Genomic DNA, 24,532 nt, shown 5'->3' with positions numbered 1-24,532 from the left:
TCTTGCATTTCTTTTGTTTTTAATTTCTTAGAAGACAGCTGTCATGTATCACTAGTTGACTAAATAAATATGCAGGCTAGAATGACCTGGACTTTTGATCCTTCTGCCTTTACCTCCCGAATGCTGAGATTATAGATGTGCACCACTGTGCCTGGTGAGGATGAGACCCTGTGCTTGGTGCATGCCAGGCAAGCACACTACCAACTCAGGTACATCCAATTCATCCTTCCTTGGCTTCTTCCTTTCCTCCTTTCTTGGGTTCTTCCTCTCTTTTTTCATTCCTTCCTTCCTGCCTTCCTTTCTTCCTTCATCCTTTTCTTTTTTCTTTACTTCCAATCCTGCAGTAAACCTGAACTCCAGGGCCATATTCCTTTTTCCAGTCTCAAGTGTAACAGGAAAGTCTTGGTATGGGAGTTATACTGAAATGCGGTTGGTGCTCAGAAGGAGCAGCAGTTACTCAGAATGGAGGGGAGCATGTTCAGTGGTGCTCTGTTGGAGGAGAGGGCTGAGAAGGCATTGCCGTCCTGTGAAAAGAGGCTAGGCATAGGTTTCAGACCCTAGTTAGAGAATGCTGTTTCTCACAGGGGTACTCATTGGCTGCCTGTGATTTATTTCCCCAGATGGACTTAGTCCAAATATATAGGTGGACCTGAGGACTTACATTAAAGCAGATTCTCCATGGAACAAGTACAAAGTAGAACAACAGTCTATTTATCCTGGTGCTCAGTTCTCCAGCTCCCTAATTTTCTCACATACACGTTTCTCACGGTGCCTAAGAGGAGATGACTGACGCACAGGCACTAAGGCATAGCTCAGAAAGCACTTGGGGCATTTGCCTTGTAGGGACCCTGTGGCAGGAGAAGAACAAACTACTCTTTTTTTTTTTTTTTGAAGTGCAGCATGGTCTTTCTTGGCTCTTTCTCCACTATTGTATGTGTGACTTTATATATCATATTTATTTTCTTCCACCCTCGGTAACAGTTTCTCTTTCTAAAAATATGGACAAGTGAGCTCTCTTGGTTGTTTGAAAATCAGATTCAACCCTCAAGATGCTCATGGGTGGTTTTTTATAAACCCTGAATACTAATTGCAGAAGCCCCCTCTGGGATTTTTATACAGACGCAGGGAGCCTCCCGTAGCGCACCCTGTCATTGCTTGCTTCTGCTCCTGGATGCCTCTGGCCTAGAGATGTAGAGCTGAATTGTCCATGTAAACCCGAGCTGTACCAGGACCTGACCTGGAGTTTCTGTTCCACTAATGATTGTCAAATGAATAAATGAGCTGGAAGATCCCGTGACGCCACCTTGACGCACGCTCTCTCCAGTCTTCATGGGTCCTACCGTAAGGAATGACTGGACTTTCTTTCATGTAAAATTAAATATGTTTGTATTAAAATCAGCTTCCTGTGATCCTAACCAAGATATGTCCCGAGACTGCTGCAAATAGAGCAGAGCGAACACCAGGATGCTTTGGGGATCTAAATACTTGTGAAGTACATTTTTTTTCATGTTATGAAATGTTTTAAAGAACTCCAAGCAAATTTAAAAGAGGATCTACTGGATTTTGACTAAGTGCTAAAAAAAAAGGAGAAGGAAAAAAAAGTTTCCTTAATTCCCTATCCAAATACTTCAAGCTTAAATTTACTGGCAGCTATTTCAGAGGAAGATGGTGACTCTGAAATCCTTAGTTTGTTATAGAGAGAATGTTTTTGTCTTCAGATGTTTAGGGAGGGATTAAAGGGAATTTATGGCTTGGTAGGGAAGTAATAAACGTGGTAACAATGCAGTGTCTAAACTGTCCCCAGTTTCTGGAATTACTGTCTACCCAACCAGCCGCATTTGTATCCGAAAGGAATTACTTTTACAAAAGGTTTGAGACGCCTGCCTGGATCAGTGGGTCATTCTATCGTTTAAGGAAGGCTGAATCAATTACACAGGAAATAAATTCTGTCATTGGAACGTTTGCCACAGGGCCCAAGAAACATATTCAAGATTTGTTTCAAGAAATTTAATCAACATAAGGTATATTTCCTTAAGATCAAACGACGGCCTGTTCAGTTTCTCCTGACATACTTGTTTTAGTTAATTTTATTCTTAAGGAAAAAAAATCACAGGAATAAGAAATAAATGACTCTGATAGATCATGTTATTTCTTGTTGTGCCCCTTTTTTATTAATGGAGCTCTACCTTCCAGGCTTGCGGTGATTCTTTTAGTGAAAGCAGTCACGACTTTTTTAATAATATATTGCAATTTATAAAGAAATGATTTAGCAAAATAGTCTTTGGCACTGGAAGAAACTTTTCTGTTATCACCTGTAATACTTTGGTGACCGAGTCCTTTTGTTAATTAAGAGGGTCCCTAGATGAGAGGTGATAGGACAATGGCAGTGTTCTATAGCAAGGTCGAAATAATTAATTTCATCTCTAAACAGTGCCACCTTGCCTTCTAGGTAGTGCTTCTCAAGGCCACAGTGCATTTTTCCTTGGAATGTTATCCACAAATGCACAAAAAAAATCATAAATATTTTAACAATGTTACTTAGAATGGTTGTGCATCCTTGTAATCTGAGAACTTAGGAGGTTGCAGCAACCTAAGGTCCATGTGAGACCCTATCTCGTAAAACAATGAGAGGGTTGAACATGGTGCAGTTGGTTTTTTTTTGTTGTTGTTGCATCAATTAAATGATAATTGCTTCCATGCTTGATGAAGTTAAATTATTGAAACTGCCCAGAAGTTTATTCTAAATGTCTTTTATATGTAGGTGAGTTTGGTAGAAAGAAAATGAACCTGTCATCTTAAATCTTCATGTAAATAGTTGCATGATCATTCTTAATTATGCAAATGTCTCTGAGTTATACAGTAATTGATCCCTTTTGTATTTATGTAACATATCCCATCTTAGGATGCTCAGCCCCACATGAGTGATCTGCTCTACCTCTAACAGTTTCTATTTTAAAATTAAATCTGAGGAGGCATTCCTGTGTGTGTTTTACAATAATTCAATTCTTTAATGAGTTGAAGCTTGCCCCTTGTTATAAAGTAAGTTTCTGTGGTCATTGTGGACTCCTGTTTAAATAAACTCTCTTCTTTCCCACTTAGAGTTAAAGAAGCTGAGGAAGTGTGTAGGCAGAAGAAAGGAAAAGCACTCTACAAAGTAAAACCGAGACACGACTCTGGGATTGTAAGTATTGACTATTCTTGTTTTTGGCTTGTGATGTCATTGCTATTGAACCCTGTCTTTACAATATACACAAATTTACACAATAATATCTCAGTCATTTTATCCTATGTTTGGATAAACAATGAGCTTTTAATTCCAACAGTCTCTTTTCTTTATGTCTTTAATCAGGCCTTTGTAGTTGAGTGAGTCTCAAAGTTGGATATTTGAAATTTGATAATTAAGATAAATGCAAGTATGAACATATATGAGGCCTTTTGTTCACTGCTGGGGCAGGAGATAGCCTGTACTTTTTCATAGCACATGAGTCACAGGCTATCTATGCACTTTAACCCTGAGTGACTAATATGAGATTTGCTGCATGAAGCTCAATAGGAAATGATATATACTCTCAAGAAGGCTGTTTGCAGTCTGTGGTCCAGAGACTTATCTAGAAGGTTAAGCTAAGATTCCTCTCTGGCCAAGTCCTCCATTACAAGAAAACACCAAGTTGTGTATCCTCTGAGAGAAATGTTGGGTACAGTGGCAAATTCTCCCTTCTGATACTGTAGAAGTTTTGAAGGATTTGAAGGTGTCCTACAACCACTGTTGGCAGGGTAAGTAAATAATGTCAGTTTAAATAAAATTTTAGGGCATCAAATAGAATCATTTTGACATTTATTTTTATTTTTAGTTATTTATGGTATTGATGGTATTTAATTATTATGGTTTTAATGGGTATATGCGTGTGAATGCAAGACCCTGAGGCAGTGAGAGAAGGACTTTAGAGCCTCTAGACCTGGAGTATCATAACTGTGAGCCACTTGACAACAGTTCTGGGAACTGAACTCTGGGCCTCTACAAAAGCAGTGAAGGTCTTAACTGCTGATCTATCTCTCCAGCCCAAATCAAAACATTTTGAATTAGATTAATAGTCTAAATGGAATGGACAGTCAAGATAACTCAAACTGCCTAGGATAAAATAGCCCTCTTTGGAAAAGAGTTCTATCTTCAGATAAAATTTATTTTTCTGTCAGTTTTTCTGTATCAAAATTAGTCTTATTTAGTGATAAAATTGTCTTTGCTGTTTTCTGACCAAAGCTCAGTACATCTATACAGAATAAGAGGAATGGTTATTAGCTACCCCTGGTCATGCTGTAGATGGAAGAGACCTGAAACCTGTCAACCATGAACCAATCCACTGAATCTGCTTCCGTATTCATGCCTTTGCATGTAGGATCTGGAATGACAGGGTTGGGCCAACCCCACTTCACATACATTACAAGTTAAACTTTAAAGACTTATTTTCTTTAAAGCATTTGGTAATTTGTTTCAATGAAAACTATTTTAAGATGGAACAGATGTAATGTGTGTAGTTTCTTGAATTAATTGATCTTTCACCTTTATCCAGAGAATGTAATCAAAATAAAAACCTTGTTTGGGCTGCTCTAAACTCCTTTCTTTTTCTATTTTTTAACCCTACCTGGTATATTTGTTTTCAGAAAGCAAAGATAAGCATGAAAACCTGAGCTGTGAACAGCAGAACAAAGCAAGTCATCGAAACAACGTTCACAGCATCCACGTGACCTGAGCAGGGAACGAAGCTACACCATTCTGATCACTTTTCCATGGAGACTCTTGCATAATCTTCCGTGTTTTCTAGAAAGTTTACTGATTGTTGAATTTTTCTGTATGTTCCTTTAAAATTGCAAAACCAGTAGACCTGTGGAGAATTGGAACCCTTTTCTTTTTGTAAATGTTCTGGTGTTATCCCAAGAGACCGAAAGAGCACGTCTAAGAAGCACTAACTCTGAACACACTAAACCTTAACCTATGGTTCCCTTTTGTGAGGTTCTCTCCCTTGTCACAACAAAAGCATCTTCCCTTCTACTGACAAGCAGAACTCCATGTCTTGTGATTAGACTTGTGGGTGAATGTTATTCCTACTGAAGTCTTGTACCCACTTCACTTCTCCTTACACAGTTTGTATTGTGAGAAGTAAGTAGTATCTGTGTGTCATGACCAACGCTGTCCCCACTCTGAAGCTGCTCTCTGTGTCCCTTAAGACCCTCTGAAAAACTGGTCTGCAGCAGAGGTAAATGAAATCAAAAGACATTCCTTTGTATTTTACACTATGATACTTCACACATACATACATACATACACACACACACGCACACACACACACACACACACACACACACATACGCACACAAGAACTTTAAGTAAGTGAAGCTCATGAAATTGTAAGATTTATTTTTTGCTAACTATCATAAATAATAGATGAATCAGATCTATCTGGATCTTGTTAAGTGAAATGCCTGCCTGAGTATTTTGACATGATTGCTGTGACCGTGTGTTACAGCCAGTGATTTACAGCTGGGAGGTAAGGATGCATTCATCCTGCATCCAAAGGGTTCCAGGGAAGGATTCTACTCACTCTGCTGTCAGGGAAAACAGGTGAGTTTCCCATCCTTTCTGAGCATATTTTGAAGTACACTCATAATACATTAAGAGGGTTTTGTATAACAGTGATAGTTGTTCTTTTCAATTGCTGCTAATAATATTGGTTGAAAGTTATGGATGTAGAAAGGGTGAAAATTTATTGCTACTGCAAACCAGTTATGAACAGCAACTTAAAGAGATAAATAATGTTCTAAATCATAGCTATACTTGTATTTATGTAAAGTACGACCTATTTCCTTTTACTTTGTATTTGAAGTGCAGAGGAACAGTAGTGTTTTATTTTCTTCTGTTGTTGTTTTGTAATTCTCCTATCCCTCAGTCCTTCCCATGTGTATATTACCACTCTTCAATGAAGTCATAGGGCATTTAACAAAGATCGCTATGTGCAATACTGTATTTTAGTGTTTCTATTTCAATTTTTTAGAATGTTAATTTATATGAAAATAAAATAAATAATGGAATATTTCTGCGTCACTTGTGTGCATATCCTGTATGTCTACTTAGAAAATGGGGATCATGGTCAACTTTTTTAGGGAACGGGTGGGAAATAAGTTAGTCTAAGCATATGCAAAAAGCATGAACATCCTTCATTGTGGGATTCTGAAACTTAAGTCTATCATGAGAAAGTGAGAAATATTGATAAAATGTTGACTCTTTAACCCAGTTGTTTTATTTCCTTAGCTTCAGTAAGTAGTCTAGTGTTCTAGTATCCAATTTTAATTGGATGCTATACCGTAAAATGTATTATTAAGACCAGATACAGCTTGTCAACTTGTCCCGCCAAACTCCTTATTCTTCTGTGTTATCCATCTCAGGGAACAGAGCCTCTAGCTTCAGAAACAGGAGGCATTCTTTCTATCTCACTCTCCCTTGAGTCTCTCATTGACTCAACTGCCAACACTACTAATAGTGCCTGGTTTGAAGATGTAGCCATTTTCCTCCCTCCTTTCCAGGGTTCTTTGTTCAAAAACTGGTGGGAATTACCTTGATAGCTGTATTAGTTAATTTTTTCTCTTTGCCTTGATATAAATACCCAAGAAAAGCAACTTATAGAGTGTTGATTTGGCTCACAGATCAAGGGGATACGGTCATGGGTAGCATAAGCATAATAAGGCAACTGGTCACATTGCTTCTACATTCATGAATGAAAAGAAAAGAAGACAGCGGCTTGCTCTGAGCTCATTTTCTTCTTATTATTCAGTCTAGAACTTCAGCCACTGGGTGTTGTCCAAATTGAGGGTGGCTGTTCTCATCCCAGTTAACCCAGTCTAAAAGCTCCCTAACAGGCATGCTCAGAGGTTTGTTGAAGTGATCTTAAAACCTGCCAAGTTTGCAATCAATGTTAATATCACAATATCTATTAGTTGCTGTCATAAAGATTTGCTTGATGCCAGTTATTGCCTATACATCAAACCCATTTTTGTTCAAAACTAGTCATATACATCAAAGTAAGTCATCTGACATTATCCAAAATCTTGACTGTGGCTGACAGAGCATCAGGTACCTGTTTCTGCCTTGTGTTGTAACTCTCTGCTCTGAGCATTTGAATTCCAGCCTTCAGTCAGACTAAGCTTCCTTCAGTCCCTTCATGCAGTGTTCTTTCTCACCTCCTGTAGTATACTTATGTTCTTTAAATTCAAATATTGGAATCTTAATACCCAAATCGTCAATTTCAGGGGAGCATAAGGGGTGTGTTTGGGTTATAAGGGAATTAATGTCATTACTGAGGAAGTGGATTCTCACTGGGGAGAAAAACACCCTATTTCATACTCTGTTACCATGCAAGGCATTCTGCAGTGGTCAGATGAAGCAGGTAGGCCCTCACCAGAGGCACTCCATTGATCCTGGAAGGCTCTAGAGCTCCAGTGATACAAATTTCTACTTTATATATTACATAGTCTATGGTATTATGTTATAGCAGCAGAAAATAAACTAACCCATCCACTGTAAATCTTTCTCCATGTTTTCCTTCACCTTGAACCATTATCCTATTATTTATCCTAGTATTTCTCTAACTCACTAGTAATCATATATGAACTTAATAGCCACTTGGTAGAGGACATTCCTTACCACTGGTCTCTCTGGCTTCTAGAATGTTACACATGTTAATAAAGATTTATTAAATAAAGGAAGAGTGTTAACTATGCCACAAACTTCGGGATACAAACAAATTGAGGACTGAAAGAAGTCTTCTGTGGAGGGGCAGAGACTGAGGGTTATATTAGTGCATATTATATTAGTCAGGGTTCTCTAGAGAAACATAACTTATAGAATTAATATTCTATGTCAGGATTCCCTGACACTGATGATTTGAATATTAAGATTCCAATATCTGAACTTTGGGTCTTCAGATCATAGGAAGTAAGAAAGAGCACTGCAGGAATTATAGAATAAATAATGATCATTTATTCTATAAATAGCCCGGCTAGTCCGACAACAGCTGTCTACCAATGGGAGATCCAAGAATTCAGCAGTTGTTCAGTCCATGAGGCTGTATGTTTGAGCTGGCCTTCAGCATATGTCAAAGATAGGGTCTAATGCTAGTGAAGGGGTGGCCTTGCAAGTGAGAGGAGAGCAATCAGGCAAAGAAAGAGTTACAGCTTCCTTCTTCCACATCCATTATATAGGCTGCCATCAGAAGGTGTAGCCCATACTAAAAGTGGATCGTCCCACCTCAAAAGATCTGGACTAAAGGTATGTCTTCCCACATCAAAAAAATGCCATTTAAAGTGGGTCTTTCCACTTCAAATGATTTAATTAAGAAAAAAATCCTACACAGTTGCACCCAGCCACTTGGATTTCACTTAATGCCAAGATGTATTCAAGCTGAAAACAAAGAATAGCTATGATATGTCCCCACCTTGTCAATTTGACACAATCATATCTCCTTATGCTAGGCTTCATTTTAAAGTGAAAACAATAGTAAGGTCATAATTACACCTAACATGATGTAATAACTATCTCTTGAACAACCACAAATACAATATAAATTTTAGAATTGGTGACAATACAGAAAGGAGAGGCCCAAAGCTGATTCCTAAAAATTAAGGCAGTAAAACAGGTGCAAATATGGAATTTTCTATAGTTTAAGAAAACACAATGATGTTTTGAATCTCTAAATACTTCTAAAAAAATTAAGTGTGTTTTGAAAAGTATAGACATAGATGGTGGAGGGGAGGGGAACAGGGCAGCCAGGGCTGGTGCAAGAAGAGATGAATCTCTATAAAAGGTACCAGAAAAAGTCATGCCGCATTGGGGCAGTAGGACCAAGTCAATGCCCAGGACCACTGATGCAGACTTCTCTGTAAATAGCTACCCTGAATGCCCTAGGATATTGTCGATATCACATGTTTGATGGCCAGAGAAAGCAGACCAAACTGGGCAACATCAACAACAAAATATCTTCAGTGTTGCCACTACAAAGAAACTCCATGGTACCAAGAAAGGCTATCTATGGATCAGAATGACCGGACGTGATATCAATAACTACACATAAAGAAGGAGAGGAAACAGTATCATCAGACAAGCCACACCCCCTAAGCACACAAATTTGGTCTTGGAAACCCACCACTTACAACAGTTTTCCTAAAAGCGAGGAATAAAATGGTTAAGAGGTATCTTGAAAATAGCAAATCAAAACTGTCAGCAAAGGAGATAATTGTTTTCAGAATTTGAAAACCAAGAGTTTACTATCCAAAAACCTCACAGGAAAGTCGGTTCAAGGGCAAGTGCCAGAGAGGAAAGCAGAGAACTTGGACGTCAGAAGTCACCGAGGGCACAGGAATTCGTGCAGTAAATCAATTCCAGACTGTAAACACTAGCGAGTCATTTTGGGGTTTATAAAAGATTAATAATAAGATGGCTAGGAAATTTTAAGAAACAAATTCAAACACGCTAAAAATTTTTGCCTTATTCTTTTTGTGTAATTCAATAAATTCCAGGCTGTTAATATGCACCAGAAACTGTTGTCTGCCTTAGGAGTAAAAGACACATAGAAAGTGTCTTATCCTCATAAAACCTACATCCTGGGATAGAGAAGAATAAATGAAATCTAGTGTAAAATAATTGCAGGTTCTAGGGTACTTAACAGGAATGAACACCCTTCCTAGTAGAAATGGATATTCCTACAACGGGAAAATTCCCTTGAACCAACACTATCTCCAGATAAACACATGCATGCTACATAAGCTCTCAAACAAAAAACAGAGAGCACACAGGAATGCTGAATGTGTTCAGAATTTGTTGCAAACATGCATAAGTATATATAATATTTTGGGGATATTCCTCATAAAAATAGAATTACTAAAAGGAGGGAAAGGCTTATTAAGCTGAAATTCAGAAAGTTTATTTTAAGAAATATCAAAATATTGTTTATTAAATGTGTAGATAATAGATGGAGGAGTGCATACCTTGCCTAAGTTACTCCTCTTGTCTTTATTTCTTCCGCTTCCCAGCCAGCCAGTGCACTTTAACATTGGGGGTGGGGCTGTGCTTTTCTTTTTCTCTTTCATGAAATGCATCTTTGCTTACACAGTGCAAGCAAAATAAGAAAGAACTATAACGATTTAAAATGCTGTGGAGGTGAATCCTGTACCTTTTCTTCTCTCAAAAATCATCCCAAAGCAACACAGAGCAAAAATGCAAACTTTATCTTTGATTCTAATTGGAGGTATCAAAAACCCAAACCAGAAAATGCATGGGAAGACTTCTGGTGTGTGGCTAGGAGGAGACAGACGGAGAAAGGATGCCCTTGGAGACCTTCTTTTTCAGAGGGAAGCTATATTTTTCAATGCTATCCAAGTTCTTCTGCGTGAAGCAATCAAAGGTGCATGGTACACAGATCAGGGTGAGTATTAAGAATCCTTGAGTTCTCCCTCTCTCTTCCTTTTTCCCTCTCCCTCTCACCCTTTCTCTTCTCTCTCTCCCTCTCCCTCCTTTTCTACCTCCCTCTCCCTCTTTACACAATGTCTGGCTGTGGATCTCTGTATTTCTTCCCATCTGCTGCAAAAGGAAGTTCCTCTGGTGGCAGACGAACAAGGTACTGATCTGTGGGTATAGCAGAATGTCATTAGGAGTCATTTTATCACTATGTTTTGTTGTTGTTGTTTAAAAACGCATAGCATTCGCTTTTACCCTGTATCCCTGGGCTATCTAGTCTCTGGTTCTTAGTCACCCAAGCAGTATTGGATATGGGTGCCAGCTTATAGAGTGGCCTTAAATCAAATCACACTAAGAGGCAATGGAAGAATCTCAGTAATTAGGGAGGGAATACTATATGAGTATTAGTATATCAGTATATTTGAGCTCTGGCTTCATAAGCAGGATTTGCTAGCAAAGCATGGCGGGAAGAAAGCTTGTCTACCTTAGGAACGTGCTTGTCTAACATACTTGAAGGACTGGGCTCCATCCTCAGCAGTTCAGCAACCTGTGTGGTAGGCTGTGTCCCAGTTCTTGGGAGGTAGAAGCAGAATAATGCATTCAAGGTCTTCCTTTACTACATAGAAAGGTTAAGGTCTGTCTGGTATACATCAGACATGTCTTAGAAGAGAAGAAATGTATACACACACACACACTCACACACACACACATGCACAGCTCTCTCCACAATCTACACCACCAACAAACAACCAATGTATGCAAACATCTGCTCCAAACCAACCAGTATTTTCCAAAAAGTATACTGTAGACTAACTCATTGATGAATAATAATAAATATACTACAATGTGAGCAAATATTAGGAAGAATTTGAAGTTGGGGGGATTATTCTAGGAGATTTAGATGATATTATGGAGGCTTGCATATTATAATACACGTATATGAAAATGTGCATATATGTGAAAATTATGGGAACTAAAAAAATCAAGCAAACAACATCACTTTTGAAGAAAATGTTTGAATACTATGACTATGTCCTTAAATGATGGAATCCCTGAAGGTAAAGTCAGCCTGGGTATAACACAAAAGCATTAACAATGCTATCCCTAGGACTATGAAAGTCAATGAGAGTCCTCACCTAGATGAGTAAGGCCCTAGGCCAGGCACTATGAGAAGCAAATGGAAAGGTCCCAGCAGGCATACAGAGCAAGACCAGTATGCTACCTTTCTGATGCTGTTTGTCACTGTTCTGGTAATGGGGGAAAATTTAAAGGAGTATGATTGTAAGGGGTGGGGTAATTTCTATTTGTTATCCAGCAGAGTACATTCTCAGGAAGCAGGAAGTAACCATTAAGCTATTAAAGACAATAATAGCGTGTCATAAACTCACTAGGCCCCAATCTAACCACAGAGATCAAGAGCACCATTTAATAAGAAGATACAATGAGAGGAGCCCTCCACTCACTAAGGCAACCAGAAGCTGGGGGGGGGGGGCAGCTCAGTGGCAAGGTATGTGCCTACTGCACCATGGGGCCCTGTGTGCTAGCTTGACACCACTAAATGAAGCAACCAAGAAACAAGAAAACTATAAGAACTGTATAAAAACAATTGAGAGAGCCACCAAAAAAAAAATGTTTAAATGATCAGACAATCTCAGTGCTCCTTAAAAAATATCTGTAGATTCCATGAGACCCAAATAAAATACCACCAGTAAAATACCAACAGAGTAATTTGTATTCAGCTATGTAGAGTTTCTGAAGGCAACACTGGCTGTTCCTGCTAGGTCAAAGCTGATACTTAAGAAAAGAGAAAACAAAAAGGTTTTTGTTTTCCTTTGTTTTCAGTTATTCCTTTGATTCTTTTGGATTTGGCACAATTTGAAGAATAAATGAATATTGATGTGTTTTATAATTAATTTTTTGGACTTTATCTCATTTCCAATATCAAGCACGTCCATCTTTTCCATTATGTTTACCCAAGGGGAAATACATTGGAGGTCCATGTCACTTAGCAACCCTGTCAGATGTCCTGCCCAAGGGAGATTAAGAAAATTCTTTTGGACCTGTGAAATGACTCAGTAGATAAGGGTGCACGCTACCAAGCGGGATAACCAAATTCTCATCCCCAGACTCCAAGAGGCAGAAGGAGAGAACCAACTCCCAAAAGTTTCCCTCTGTTGACTGAGGTTTCTGTCCTGCCCAGTTCCCACAGTTGTTAAGTACCAAAGAAATCACATAGAGGTCTACATTAATTATAAAATGATTGGTCTAGTATCTCAGGCTTCTTATTAACTCATAATTCTTGTCTGTGTTAGCCACATGGCTTGGTACCTTTTTCCATGAGGCAGTCACATCAAGCGTCCTATGCATCTGGGTCATGACTGCAGACTGAGCTTCCCTCTTCTCAGAATTCTCCTGTTCTCATTGCCCCGCCTCTACTTCCTGCCTGATCACCCCACCAATACTTCCGATCTGGCTACTGGCCAATCAGCATTTTATTAAAAATAATACAAGTGGCAGGGTACAGACCATTGTCCCACAGCATCTGCCCTACACAGGTGAGCCAGGGTAGACACATTCCTGTGTACTCAAGAGTGCACACTCAGGCATGCACACACACGTACACACATACACTCAGCATATCCGCATGCATACGCACGCATGTGTGAGCATGCGCACGAAGGGACATTAGGGAGAAGAAAAGACAGTCGCCGCTAGAAAGAAGAAGAGCTGGAATTTTCTGTGGCCTCAGTTCAGAGGTGAACTGCTGAGGTGAAGGGTCACTGTTTCCATCAGGCCCAGCGTAAGCAGCCCTTCCTGAGGAATGCTACTCATTTCCTCCGAGTTCTTCTTCCTCGTCATTAAAAGAAGCAATTTCCATGGTTACTCTCCCGCTCCCAGGTCTTCTGAGCTCTGCTAGGAGTCTTAACTAGTTTGTGGACTTGGTCATGACCTTTCCCCATATCTCTCCCCATATCTGACTTTTAGTTCAAATCCCAGTTATATTTCTTCAAATGGGGGAGGAAATTCCTATATGTCATTTTATCTTCATTGTAGAGCCAACAAGCCTAGAAGCCCACATCATCACCTCCAAATACTGGGGCCTCGGGGCTCCCATCTCCCGTATTTTCAGTCTTCCCTTGCCACCAGATGCACCAAGTATTCTCCACTGCTGCTTCTTTCTTTCAGATTCAATTCTTTAATCAAGTCAGGTTCCAAATTATCAGTTCTATGTTTTTACAAACACCTTTACACTGGTCAGTCTGGATCAAGGTTCCAGGCCCTCAAATTGTCCTGCATATTATGACTGAAACCCAGGTCAAATCTGTCAGAAATCTATTTCCTGTAAGAGCAAGAGAATTTTCCCACTCGTCTCTCTCAATGGCTTCTATGATTCCTTTACCTTCTGTCCCTATGCTCCTCCCCATGCCTTGCCTTAACACTATCTAGAGTACCATGATGGTACACTCTGCCCAGATTCTTCAGGGATAAAAGACCATCTCATCTCATCTAAACCCAACCTCAGTGAAAATATCACTGCCCAACAGTCAGTAGCCAAATCCCCCCTCCTCTGGGGTTTCCAGAGTCTAAGGTAAGGTCTGCCTCCTTCTAGGGATGCCCTGTGGGCAGTAATTGGGCAATATAGTCTGCAAAGGCCTTTCTTCAATTTACGACAACACTAAAATACCATCCCACCCCCCAGAACTCTCCATAGCATCAGACAAAGCCTCAGTGTGAGTTGGAACCAGGTAGCTTTTTCCATTTTTCCCATGATCTAATTTTTCCTACTGCTACATAGGACCATGTGCTCTGAGAATCCCTAACGAAGCGATTCAGAACTCTTTATCCCAAAGTTGGGGGAAGCAACTAAGATAATCAACGGCAGAAGTGAGTGGCCGGAGGAGGGACAGAACAAAGGATTGGGGAATGGATCAATAGTCAGTCAGTCGGCAAGATCGCGGTAGGCATGCATTAGTGCGCACTACTGAGAGGTCCCTTGGGTAAACTAGCACTGATAGCTGGTGGAGGGCCTCACTGGCTGCTCTTAAAAGTTATGAGGAACAGAGTGGACACGGGGACTCTGGGACTGGATACCTATTTCAAATGACATTTATTTGTTGAGATAATAAAAGATTCAGAATGATTAGTCACTGATTTTATGCAAAAAGTGATGACCGTAAATAGGGTCTCTTTGGCAACAATTTATTAACCCCTAGTTTACTACACTCAAAAGGAGGTCTTGGTTGTATGAGAAATACATACTCAGAGAAATTTGCTTCCTCAGCCCTTGGAAGGATCTTATGCCTGTGTGAAGACCCTCATATGTCTCATAAACTGGGGAGGAGTCTGTGAGTCTATCCAATGGAGAATCTTATACTATCAGATTCCACTAAATCAGGTAGACCTGTTTGTTGGTTTGTTTCCATCCCTGCTGTTAGTTGTCTGACTAGCTAGATAGTCCTGTGTCCATTTCCTATGGACTGAAACATTACCTCCTAGAGAGAAGAAAGTTTATGATGAAAGGTTTATGGTTGTCAGTGGAGACCACCACCTATCTCCAACTGGGTGCTTGTCATGTCCTCCCTTCAAGAATGAAGTGGGCAAACAGAGGAACGTTCTAATGCGAGCCACTATATGCCTCACTCAGATTAACAATCTAAAACTGGTTAGAAAATTTTGAACAGATTGCCATGCAGATTGGACAATTTCAGCAGAACAAGTTTGAACTCAGTAACAGCAGGATGCTAGCTAAGGGCTGTCACAGCTCTGAGAAGATGTCATCTGAGGGCAAGTCTGCAGAACACAGCAAGGGGGAAGGACGGGTCACTTGTCCTGGGCAGCTCTCAAAGGCCAGAAACAGCTGGAGAAGCATGGAGTTGTGTGGTACTGAGGCAGGACAAATTTACGTGCAGGTATTGATCAAGTTCTGAAGTCTTGCAGCAAGTATTGATTAAGTCCTGAAGGCTGGCTCAATCAAACCCCTGACTGGGAGAAGACTCAGGTGGGGGAGCCTTGTCCATCTCTGGCAAGTCTTGAAAGCCATCTCCCTTCTCTTCCTCCTCTGTCGGCTTTCAGTGCTTCCTTCACACTGAAGGATGTTCAAATTTATTCAGAACCAGGTGGGTGCTTATTGGTTGAGTTTGGGTGTGCAAATACGGTGGAAAAAACAGGACCAACTAAGGAAGAGCTGTCAAAAAAGTTAGTCTATCCCAGGTACTACTGTGATTTTTGCAGGCTATTACCTGATGCTTCCTACATTCAAGGATCTGGTTGTCAATTTTAGACAGTGGGGCTTTCATTCAACAAGGAATATTTGTTCTTTTGGTTTGTTTGTTTGTTTGTTTTTGTTGCTCTCTGGCCTTGAGTTTGGAGCTGGAATTCTCTTCCTTTCAGAGCCCTGCCTCAAGTGGACAGCAACATCAGGAAGGCAAGGGCTCATACCTCTATCAACAAAACTTGGAGTCTATAACATAGGACCCCTGGGAAGCTCAGATAGATACAAAACCCATGAGGAACCTCTCCAAGATTATATCGACAGAAAACACTTTCTGGGGACTAGGAGATTCTTCAGTGGAGCTGTGTGAGCACTGAGCAGGCAGCTCCAGAAATACCGTTTTCCTTACTCATCACCTATATTGAAGTGTGCTGTTCAGTGATGTAGTTACACAAGAGTCACCCATTCTCTTATAATAACTCCCTGTCCATGTCCCTGTACGTAACCCAAAATAAACTCATCAGTTTACCAGGCTAGAAAGGAATAGAATAGTTTTTTTTTGGTGTGTAATTAGCACTCGGGGTGAGGTGAACAGACATTTGTTCATGTCTCTTGAGGAAAAATCACATATCACAGGAGAATAGGAGGAGAACACAGAGAAAATGTGGTGACACCCAGGGATAAAAAGCACAGGAATGATGGGGTCCTGCTGGGTCAAAGAACAGGAGTTGAATATTAAGATAAAACCAGGCGATGGTGGGGCAAGCCTTTAATCCCAGCAGAGGCAGAGACAGGTGGATCTCTGTGAGTTCAAGGCCAGCACGGTCTACAAGACCTAGTTCTGGGACAGGATTCAAAGCTACAGAGAAACCATGCCTAGAATAAAAAACGATAAAAAAAAAAGATAAGGGGTATTTTTCCAACAGAAAAGCAGTGTCTTGGTTTGGTTCTAGGGCAAATGCCTCAGGGATGGTGATAACCTGCTAGGATAATTCTAGGAGAGCATGAAAGCTACAATCCAGATTAATGAAATAGAAATAGAGACTTCCATTCTGTGTAATGGTGTAATGCAGAAAAGGATTTGAAGACCCAGTGAATTAAGCATGCTAACATGGATCCAAAAACAAGGAAATAAATTTTAAAATTGAAGAAGCAAAACCATCATTAACAACAACCAAATTCAGCTGACTACGTTCTTAGGAAGGCCTCAGAGTCTGTGCTGTTGTAACTAGACGCCAGCAGACACAAGATTAGCAAAATTCCGAAAGAACACAACCCAGGCATTAATGCTTAGCTTTTAGATGTAATGTAAACATAGTTTTTTGCAAACGCATAGTAGAATCATAGTGGCTCTCAGAGTAATCCAATCCTAATCTGGGAGTGATTGAAAGAATCTGATGTTTCTGGAGGCAAATTGCTAGTGTTTCTAGATGGGCTACTATGACGAGTATTGCTAATAAAAACATCAGTGATGGTAAGACGTGGAAGGATAAAGCTGCAAGCCTTTCCCAGTTTCCAGGTCAGACTTGGAATGAATGTATTAGCTGAAGGAGTGGTGACTCCCTCTGAATTAAGATCCTACATTACCAGGGCGACTCTATGCGTTTATTCTCTCGCCTCTCCTTAACCTAAGAACATTGCACCACACATGCTTCAGAGAAAAGGGAGAACACTTGATGCTTTTGAGAATTTTTTTTTTCACCACTGGATTGTAATTGACACTAACTCCTAAAGACTGAATGAACCATCCTGGCCACCTATTAATATGGAATCTGTAGCAGCTACACTAATCAAAGCTAAAGACTAGTTTTTGGTGGCCCACTGCTGGGAGAGCCAGTCCTTGGAGAAACCTATTGATCCATTATCTCCTCTCCAAATATAAAATGAGAAAGGATACCCTTGGAGGTTTGAAGACACCTCATATTGGTTCTTTGACCTCAGGTAAGTACTCTTATCATGGTGAGTGGCAAGCAGAAACTCTGAAACTGTCCCATCCCAGCAAAAAGAGAAGTGGAGGGGCCGGGGGTGAACAAAATGCTGAAATGTTTTAAATCTCCTTGGCCCCTATGCAACCGTATGTATTTCACATGTTGCCCCCTGCAAAGACAGCAGATGCTGGGAGATTGCAGTACAACACTAGAAGTGCTCACTGTCATAGTAGTAAGTAGGATTTTTGCCATACCTATCAGCAAGAGAACAAGGTGAAATCTACTCCCCTATGGGATGGATACCCATTTTGTTTATTCTGTTGCCAGTTGTCAGAATACAGCCCAGGAAACCTGGATTTTAGTAACATTCTGTCTTACACAATAATATCTTATGACAGTGCTAGCTGAGAAATATGGGTCAAATATGCATATACAGGAAATCTTGATAAGTACTTACACAATGTAGTTTACAGTCTGACTGGTTGTGCTTATGAGGATTCCGGACAGCTTTGTTACTAGACAGAATGAAATAGATATACTTTCCCTCTCCCATCCGGTAAATTCTCTTGATACCACACATATGCATTCAATCCAAGACAGCCCTACAGGGTGGCTGAAAGAAGATGGACTGACTGGGGAATCTCAGGATTTAAAGAATGATAAAGCCTTGGAATTGCTGGGGTTTTGTTTGCTTGTCTACATTCTAGATTGAAATGTAGAAAAACCCACAGAGGCTCTGGGGGCTCACACAGTTCATCATTGGTCACATGACTGGGTTGCCTGCTGTCTTTGAGAAGCTGTAGCCAAGGAGCTGGTAAGGGAGATTAGGGGTGGGTTTAAGTAAGATTCAGAGGATAGCCTGAAGATCAACAAGCATTTATGATCAGATCTTATCATTATCTCCCAGGCAAACAATAGTCAATGGTAGTAGCTCAGTTGTTCATTAAGTAAACTTTCTAGAAGTACTTACATCCCTGAGTTGTTCACTCCGTAGCAACAGTTCCTTTTCTTTGACTGTGCAACCTAAGAATCAGCCAGCCAACTACAGAAACAAGTCACTTGGAATGACATTGATCAAAGTAGACTCTTCTTATTTAAAAAAACTAAGATGAATTAGTATCATCTTATTAATAATTGTCATCAATTATTGTCACATTGAATTTGATTCAGTAAAAGTCTATACAGGGAAGCACACACATGCAATTTTATTAAGATTTTTACGTTTTATTGATCATTGCATTTCTTAAATGGCAGATAATTCAACTTGCAGGAAAATGACAACACTGTGAAACTGAGACGTGTTTAAATTAGAAATGTTGAATTCTGTGGAAAGTCAACGGAAAATTAAGCAAAACTCAGCACAGTTTCTGGCTTATGTAAGACACGAGTGTGGCGCACTGGCTACAAGAGAGACGACGAGACTTACAGTGGACTTCTGCTGCATCAGTCTCTCAAAGCTTCCTCATTTCTCATTCCAGGAGCACTGTGAGTACATTCTATGTTCAGCTGGTGGGTGATTTGGAAGAGGCTAGGTGCTCCTGTAGACTGGGACGGAGAGCCATCCCCACCAATTCTGTTTGCTCAATGCTTCTTTCCAATTCTCCTAGAAGATCCCAAACCCCCAAGGACAGTTTGTGACATGGGCCAGTGGTGAACTCCCAGAGGCTGGAACATTCTGAGTGCACCAAGATCCCTTGCTACCCAAGGACACAAGTGCAGAATTCAGCTTTTATGGCACATGACACCAGGATCACATATAATCCCAAAGTACCTTTACTGGTTCTATAACTTAATAGTATACCTATAAAATAATTACATTATACTTATAGCTTTTCTTCATTTATAAACAAGACAAAATTTAAATACAATTTGAGCCACTCGAAGGTAAACATTATACATACAATAACCCCAGAAGTAGCCTCAGACCACAGCATGTCATATAGCTTTCATGGGTACAACCATGACTAAGATCAAAAAGAGTGCTAACATGTGTACTTTGTGGGTTGCTAGCTCAACTCTTCCTCTACTTGTGTGGGTCCTGTTAATAAAATGATATGGGCTGGCTTTGCAGCTGGGTGTGAGACTCTTCTTCTCTCCCTTCTTGTTCTACTTCATCATCCTCCATTAAGGAAACTCGGATGTCCTTCACAGCTTTCCTGCTGCATGTTCTGCTCTGGCTCTAGCTTGAGGTTTTCTACTCAAAGTGAAAACTGCAGCTCTGACCTTGGGCGCCCTTTTCTCTTTTTGCCTTCATCCCAGGGGTCCCAGCCCTCTACAATTTCTCCATTCTCATCTCTCTCTCCAGATTTCAGGCTATGAGCTCTCATTTCTGAAGTTAACATTCCCATCAAAACCACACCGGCTGGGCTTAGGGTTTACTGGGTTGCAGAAGTAAATAAACTCAAAAACATGCATTCTGACTCAGGTAAGAGAGTACCTGAAACACCCTACCCCACTCGCCCCAGTCCTTTGCTCTGGGTGGCCAACTAGAGAGCCAGCATCATTATTGAGTGTCCAGAAGCCTGAATCTCAGAGCAGCTAACGGATGGTCTCTCTCACACATGAGGAAACCCACTCTTGTGCAAGAGCTTGCACTGAGAATTGGCCAACCAAAGGAGGTTAACATATTCTGAGCCCCAGCAATGGCTTCTCCTTCACATTTGTCAGATTCCATACACGTCATTCACAGGGACAATTGCACAAAGAGATTGAACGTGAGTGTAATGTTGGAGGAAAATAGATTATTTCAATGTCCTCTCATCAAAGGCCACACTACAGAGACTTCCACAACTCATCACAAAGTCGAAGGGTGACCTAAGGTATTCGTAGAAGTCTAGTCTTTGGAAAGGAAGCTATTTTCTGAGCGACAGTTCAGCTACATTACTACCCTCTATGTGTACTTTTTATGTCTGCCTGTGCCACCAAGTGTCTCAATCCCATATATCCTTAAATGAATTTTAATAGAAAATATTTTTTGCTTAGTGCTATGGCAGTGAAGACAGTACCAGGTCTCATTTCACGTGTGTGCCTCAAGCGTTACCACTTCCCAATGACTCGCCTGGATACACCATCTGTCCTAGCCCAGTTTCTACACTATGCTGCAATGCTTTAGTGTCTCAGTGATGTCCTACTCATGTGTGTAAATGGTGACATGTCCCTCCTCCCCGCTCAATCTGATAAAAGGTGTGTGGCAGTGAATTGCTGACCTGGCAGTATTTCTCGGTAAAATACCTTTTCTACAGCTCACTCCCTGTGATACTGTCTATTCAAGAATGGTGCTGCAAAGCCAGAGTCCAAACATGTGAGTCGATACAGGGATAGGTCGATAATACTTTTAACAGCTTTTTACACAATAGATCAATTATAGAACTGACATTAACACAGAGACCTTTTGCGTGGGGACAGGCTAATGGAAGAGCATGTGCACCAGAGTTCATCTTGAGTCCACAGGTGAGGGCTAGAAGGAACAAGAAAAGAGGTGGTGGTGTCTAGAGGTGCAGAGGGTCTGGCCTGCTGAGCACAGTTCCTAGGGAAGTCATTTCCTGATCCACTAAGCTTGCCTTGTCCTTGTGGGTATCAGGTTTGTTTGGAGACCCCTTGAGGGTGAGCTTGTGGATGCTGCCCATATTGACTTCACAGCAACCTCAGAGCCCGGAAGCTCCCAGCTCAGAAGAGTGAATGCCCACACCACAGAGGTCTGGTGGCCAACGGAAGTCGAAGTTTGCGACAGAGTAGTGGTGCGTTCTTCACCAAGGGAGGGTAGAGCTGGAGTGTAGGATGTGGCCAGGGAAAGGCTGGCTTTTCCACATGGTGGAAACGTCAATCCCCGATTGACAGTGCATCGCCTAAAAAGTCCTGTCTAGTTTCTGAGAGTGTTTTCCAACATCTTCTGTGCCCGATCCACAGCCTGGATTTGGAGACACGAGTATAGCCCGGGGTGGATCTGGAACATATCGACTTGCGGTCCACATTTGTGACAAGGGCACTGTTAGCCCTAAGAGATGCATTTGCTGCTGATAGGGACACCGGGCATAGTGTGAGTGAGCTCGACAGAAGTGGCGGTGGCGAGACCCAGGGGCAAGGGCTCTCAGGGTGGAGCTGCATCTTGCCCTGGTGACTTCACTGCTTGTCAGAGTCACTCAGGTTCACGGACATACACCGGCAATGCTTCACCTTCTGGATTTTTTTGATTCGGAAAGGTGGGTCGAGCCCGGGGCATTCGAGCTCCACGATGACGGAGGTGACGCGCTGGGGCTTGCAGAAGGCGCAGGACTGGAAGGAGTCCTCCTCCTTCTTCACGTGCCGCGGGATGTAGAAGGAGTTGCACTGGCCATAGCAGAAGCGGTTGAGGATGGTGCGGCTGCGGCAGCCCTCCTCGCTCACGGTCTGCCGCAGTGGCTGCGTCTTGCACCAGTCACTCTTAAGGTACTTGCGCTCAGTGACCACGAGGGCCTCCTGGCTGGAGGCCAGCACCTCCTTGATCTGGTGATGCCATCTCTCTGAGTTGTTGCTGCTGCCATCCTTGTACGGTGAAGGGATGGCGCCCGCAGGCCGGTTCTTCCGGGCTTCAGCAACCTTTACCAGCACAGCCACGAGGAGCAAGGTCAGCGAGAGCTTCCAGAACATCCTGCCAAGAGAAAACAGTTGGTTGACAAGGGTTATCTAAAGACCATCCATCTTTTTCTCTCAGTGTTTATGGTTGGATACCCAGAGACATAGAAGTCTGACATGATTAAACAGTACCATGGGAGGCAGCTGTGACTCTCATACACGGTACCCAACAGCAAGCACGCGACAGCACTATTAGGAGAAGGCAGTGTTGTGGTTTGAATGGGAAGCATCCTTCATAGCTCACGTTGTTTGAACACTTCCGTCCCAGCTGGTAAGACCTCGCTGGTGGAAGTGAGTCACTGAAGGACAGCCGGTGCTACTTCCTGGCTGCTCTTTCCTTCCTCACTGCTCAAGAACCCTCCTTATGTTCCTGATACCATACCTTCCCCGTAGAGGCAGGCCCTATCCCTTCTTACACTGTAAGGCAAAACTAATCATTCCTCCCTTAACAGATGGCTAAGTCAGGTATTTTTGTCGCAGCAACAAGAAAAATATCAGTGATACAGTAGTATCAGTTGAATGATTTCAGAAAAATTAGAGCCAAGAAAAAGATGGATGGTCTTTAGATAACCCTTGTTAATGATACAGTAGATACAGTTGAATGATTTCAGAAAAATTAGAGCCAGTAGTGTTGATGTAGCCCAAAGCCAAGGTGCAGTAGTAGCAATAACAGCACCCAGCATTGACCCTACAGGTGTGCACAGTGTGGGTTATTGCTGGCTTAACTGCTTGGCATTTGAGCCTCTTCCCAGCTCATTTGAGCCCTGAAACAGCCTTAGACTCTACCTACTGTCGATCCCCAACTGAGGCCGTCAGAAGTTGAGTCCTTTGGTCCCAGAATGCATTTTTCAAATTCTAAGCTCATACAGGCATTTACTATAATTTATTGGTACTCAAGATATAGCCGGTTTTCTTTTTCCTTTTATATGTAAATGTAACTAGTAATCAGAGTTGCATTAAGTAGGTATGACTGCTTTTCCAATTTCATGGATGAGGAAATAGGCGGGAAAAACCTATACAACTTGCCAAAATCACAAGGCCTATATATGAAATAATTGAATCTAGGCATCCCAGCTCTGTACCCTTGGCTTCCATGAATGTAGCTATCTCTCTCTTATCAAGTAATGTTAAAATGCCTGTGCTAAATTCCCGTGTATATCGTTGTTACTAGTCCAGGTCTAAGTGACAAGTGGCTTTGTACATCATCCCAGAGATGATTCTTTCTGTCATCAAGTATTTCTGGAGACTGGATCCTAGCATAAACACTATCACAAGCTTTGTCAATACCAGTATTTTACTCTTACAGTTGTGTGGCCAAATATCCCCCAAGTTCCAGTGCCCCGGAGTTTGCATATGGAGGATCCTTTAAGAGGTAAAACCTGCTAGGAAGCCTTTACGTCATTGTGAATATATCCTTGAGAGAGTGTGGGACCAGTGCCTCTTCTCCTTTTTTCCTTTCTCCTTCTTCTTCTCCCCCTCTCTCTAACTGATTTTTTTGACATCCTAACTGCAGTTTCCCCTCCTTCCTCTCTTCCCAGTACCCCGTCCCCTCTGCATCCCCCCATCCTATCCACTCCTTCTCCATTTCTATTCAGAAAAGTGCAGGTCTCCCATGGATATTGACAAAACATGGCATATCAAGTTGTAGTAAGACTAAGCACCTGACCTTGTATTAAGGCTGGACAAGGCAGCCCAGTATGAGGAATGCGTTCCAAAAATCCAGCAAAAGTCAAAGACAGCCCCTGCTACCACTGTTAGGAGTTCCCAAGAAGACAAAGCTACACAACTGTCAGATATATGCAGAGGGGCTAGGTTGGTCCCGTGCAGGCTCCAGAGGAGCATCTGAACCCCAGAGGACCCCTAGCCAGATCAGAGGCCATGCCCATACATAGCCAGAACTTCAGTCCTAAACTTGTGCATCAACCCCCCTGTGGACCAGAGTCCATCCAGGACATCAGAAGTCCACCCCCACCCCAACATGGACAGAGACCCTGTCTCTACTCAACCACAGGCCATGAGATCCAGAAGACCAGAGAGGAAACAGAAACTAAGGAGGAAAACACCCACCCAACAAAAACAAATCCAGAAACTGGCACCTAGACCTACAATTACTCCAAATCCAGAGGCCTAAACCTAAGTATAAAAACACAAACAACAACAGCCAGGGCAGAACTCGGTCCTCCCACTACAACAAGCCAGCTTCTCTCTTCTGTTTCTGGGCTGCAATGGAGTGAGCAGCATTCTCTGCCACAAACTCAACCCTCCCTGGATCTGGCACTT

General features: G+C 41.6%; 2 protein-coding genes across 2 annotated transcripts in view; one reads left to right on the top strand and one right to left on the bottom strand.

Annotated features, from left to right (window-relative positions):
* The window catches only part of Fmn2 (formin 2), a 298,401-nt gene extending 292,315 nt beyond the window's left edge, over nucleotides 1-6,086 (top strand). The window contains exons 17-18 of the mRNA XM_041643559.1: nucleotides 3,100-3,181; nucleotides 4,660-6,086. Of these exons, the coding sequence (XP_041499493.1) occupies nucleotides 3,100-3,181; nucleotides 4,660-4,686 (109 nt within the window). The 3' untranslated portion in view covers nucleotides 4,687-6,086. The remainder of the gene's footprint in view (nucleotides 1-3,099; nucleotides 3,182-4,659) is intronic.
* Nucleotides 6,087-18,863: 12,777 nt separating this feature from the next.
* Grem2 (gremlin 2, DAN family BMP antagonist) overlaps nucleotides 18,864-24,532 on the bottom strand; it is a 103,572-nt gene continuing 97,903 nt past the window's right edge. The window contains exon 2 of the mRNA XM_041643406.1: nucleotides 18,864-22,268. Within this exon, the coding sequence (XP_041499340.1) occupies nucleotides 21,761-22,267 (507 nt within the window). The 5' untranslated portion in view covers nucleotide 22,268 and the 3' untranslated portion in view covers nucleotides 18,864-21,760. The remainder of the gene's footprint in view (nucleotides 22,269-24,532) is intronic.

Source organism: Microtus oregoni, unplaced genomic scaffold (genome assembly GCF_018167655.1).
Source record: "Microtus oregoni isolate MIOR12 unplaced genomic scaffold, Mior012 000086F_ref0000336, whole genome shotgun sequence".
NCBI lineage: Eukaryota > Metazoa > Chordata > Mammalia > Rodentia > Cricetidae > Microtus > Microtus oregoni.
The sequence above is the reverse complement of the archived record's forward strand: the minus strand, read 5'-3'. Positions and strand labels throughout refer to the sequence as shown.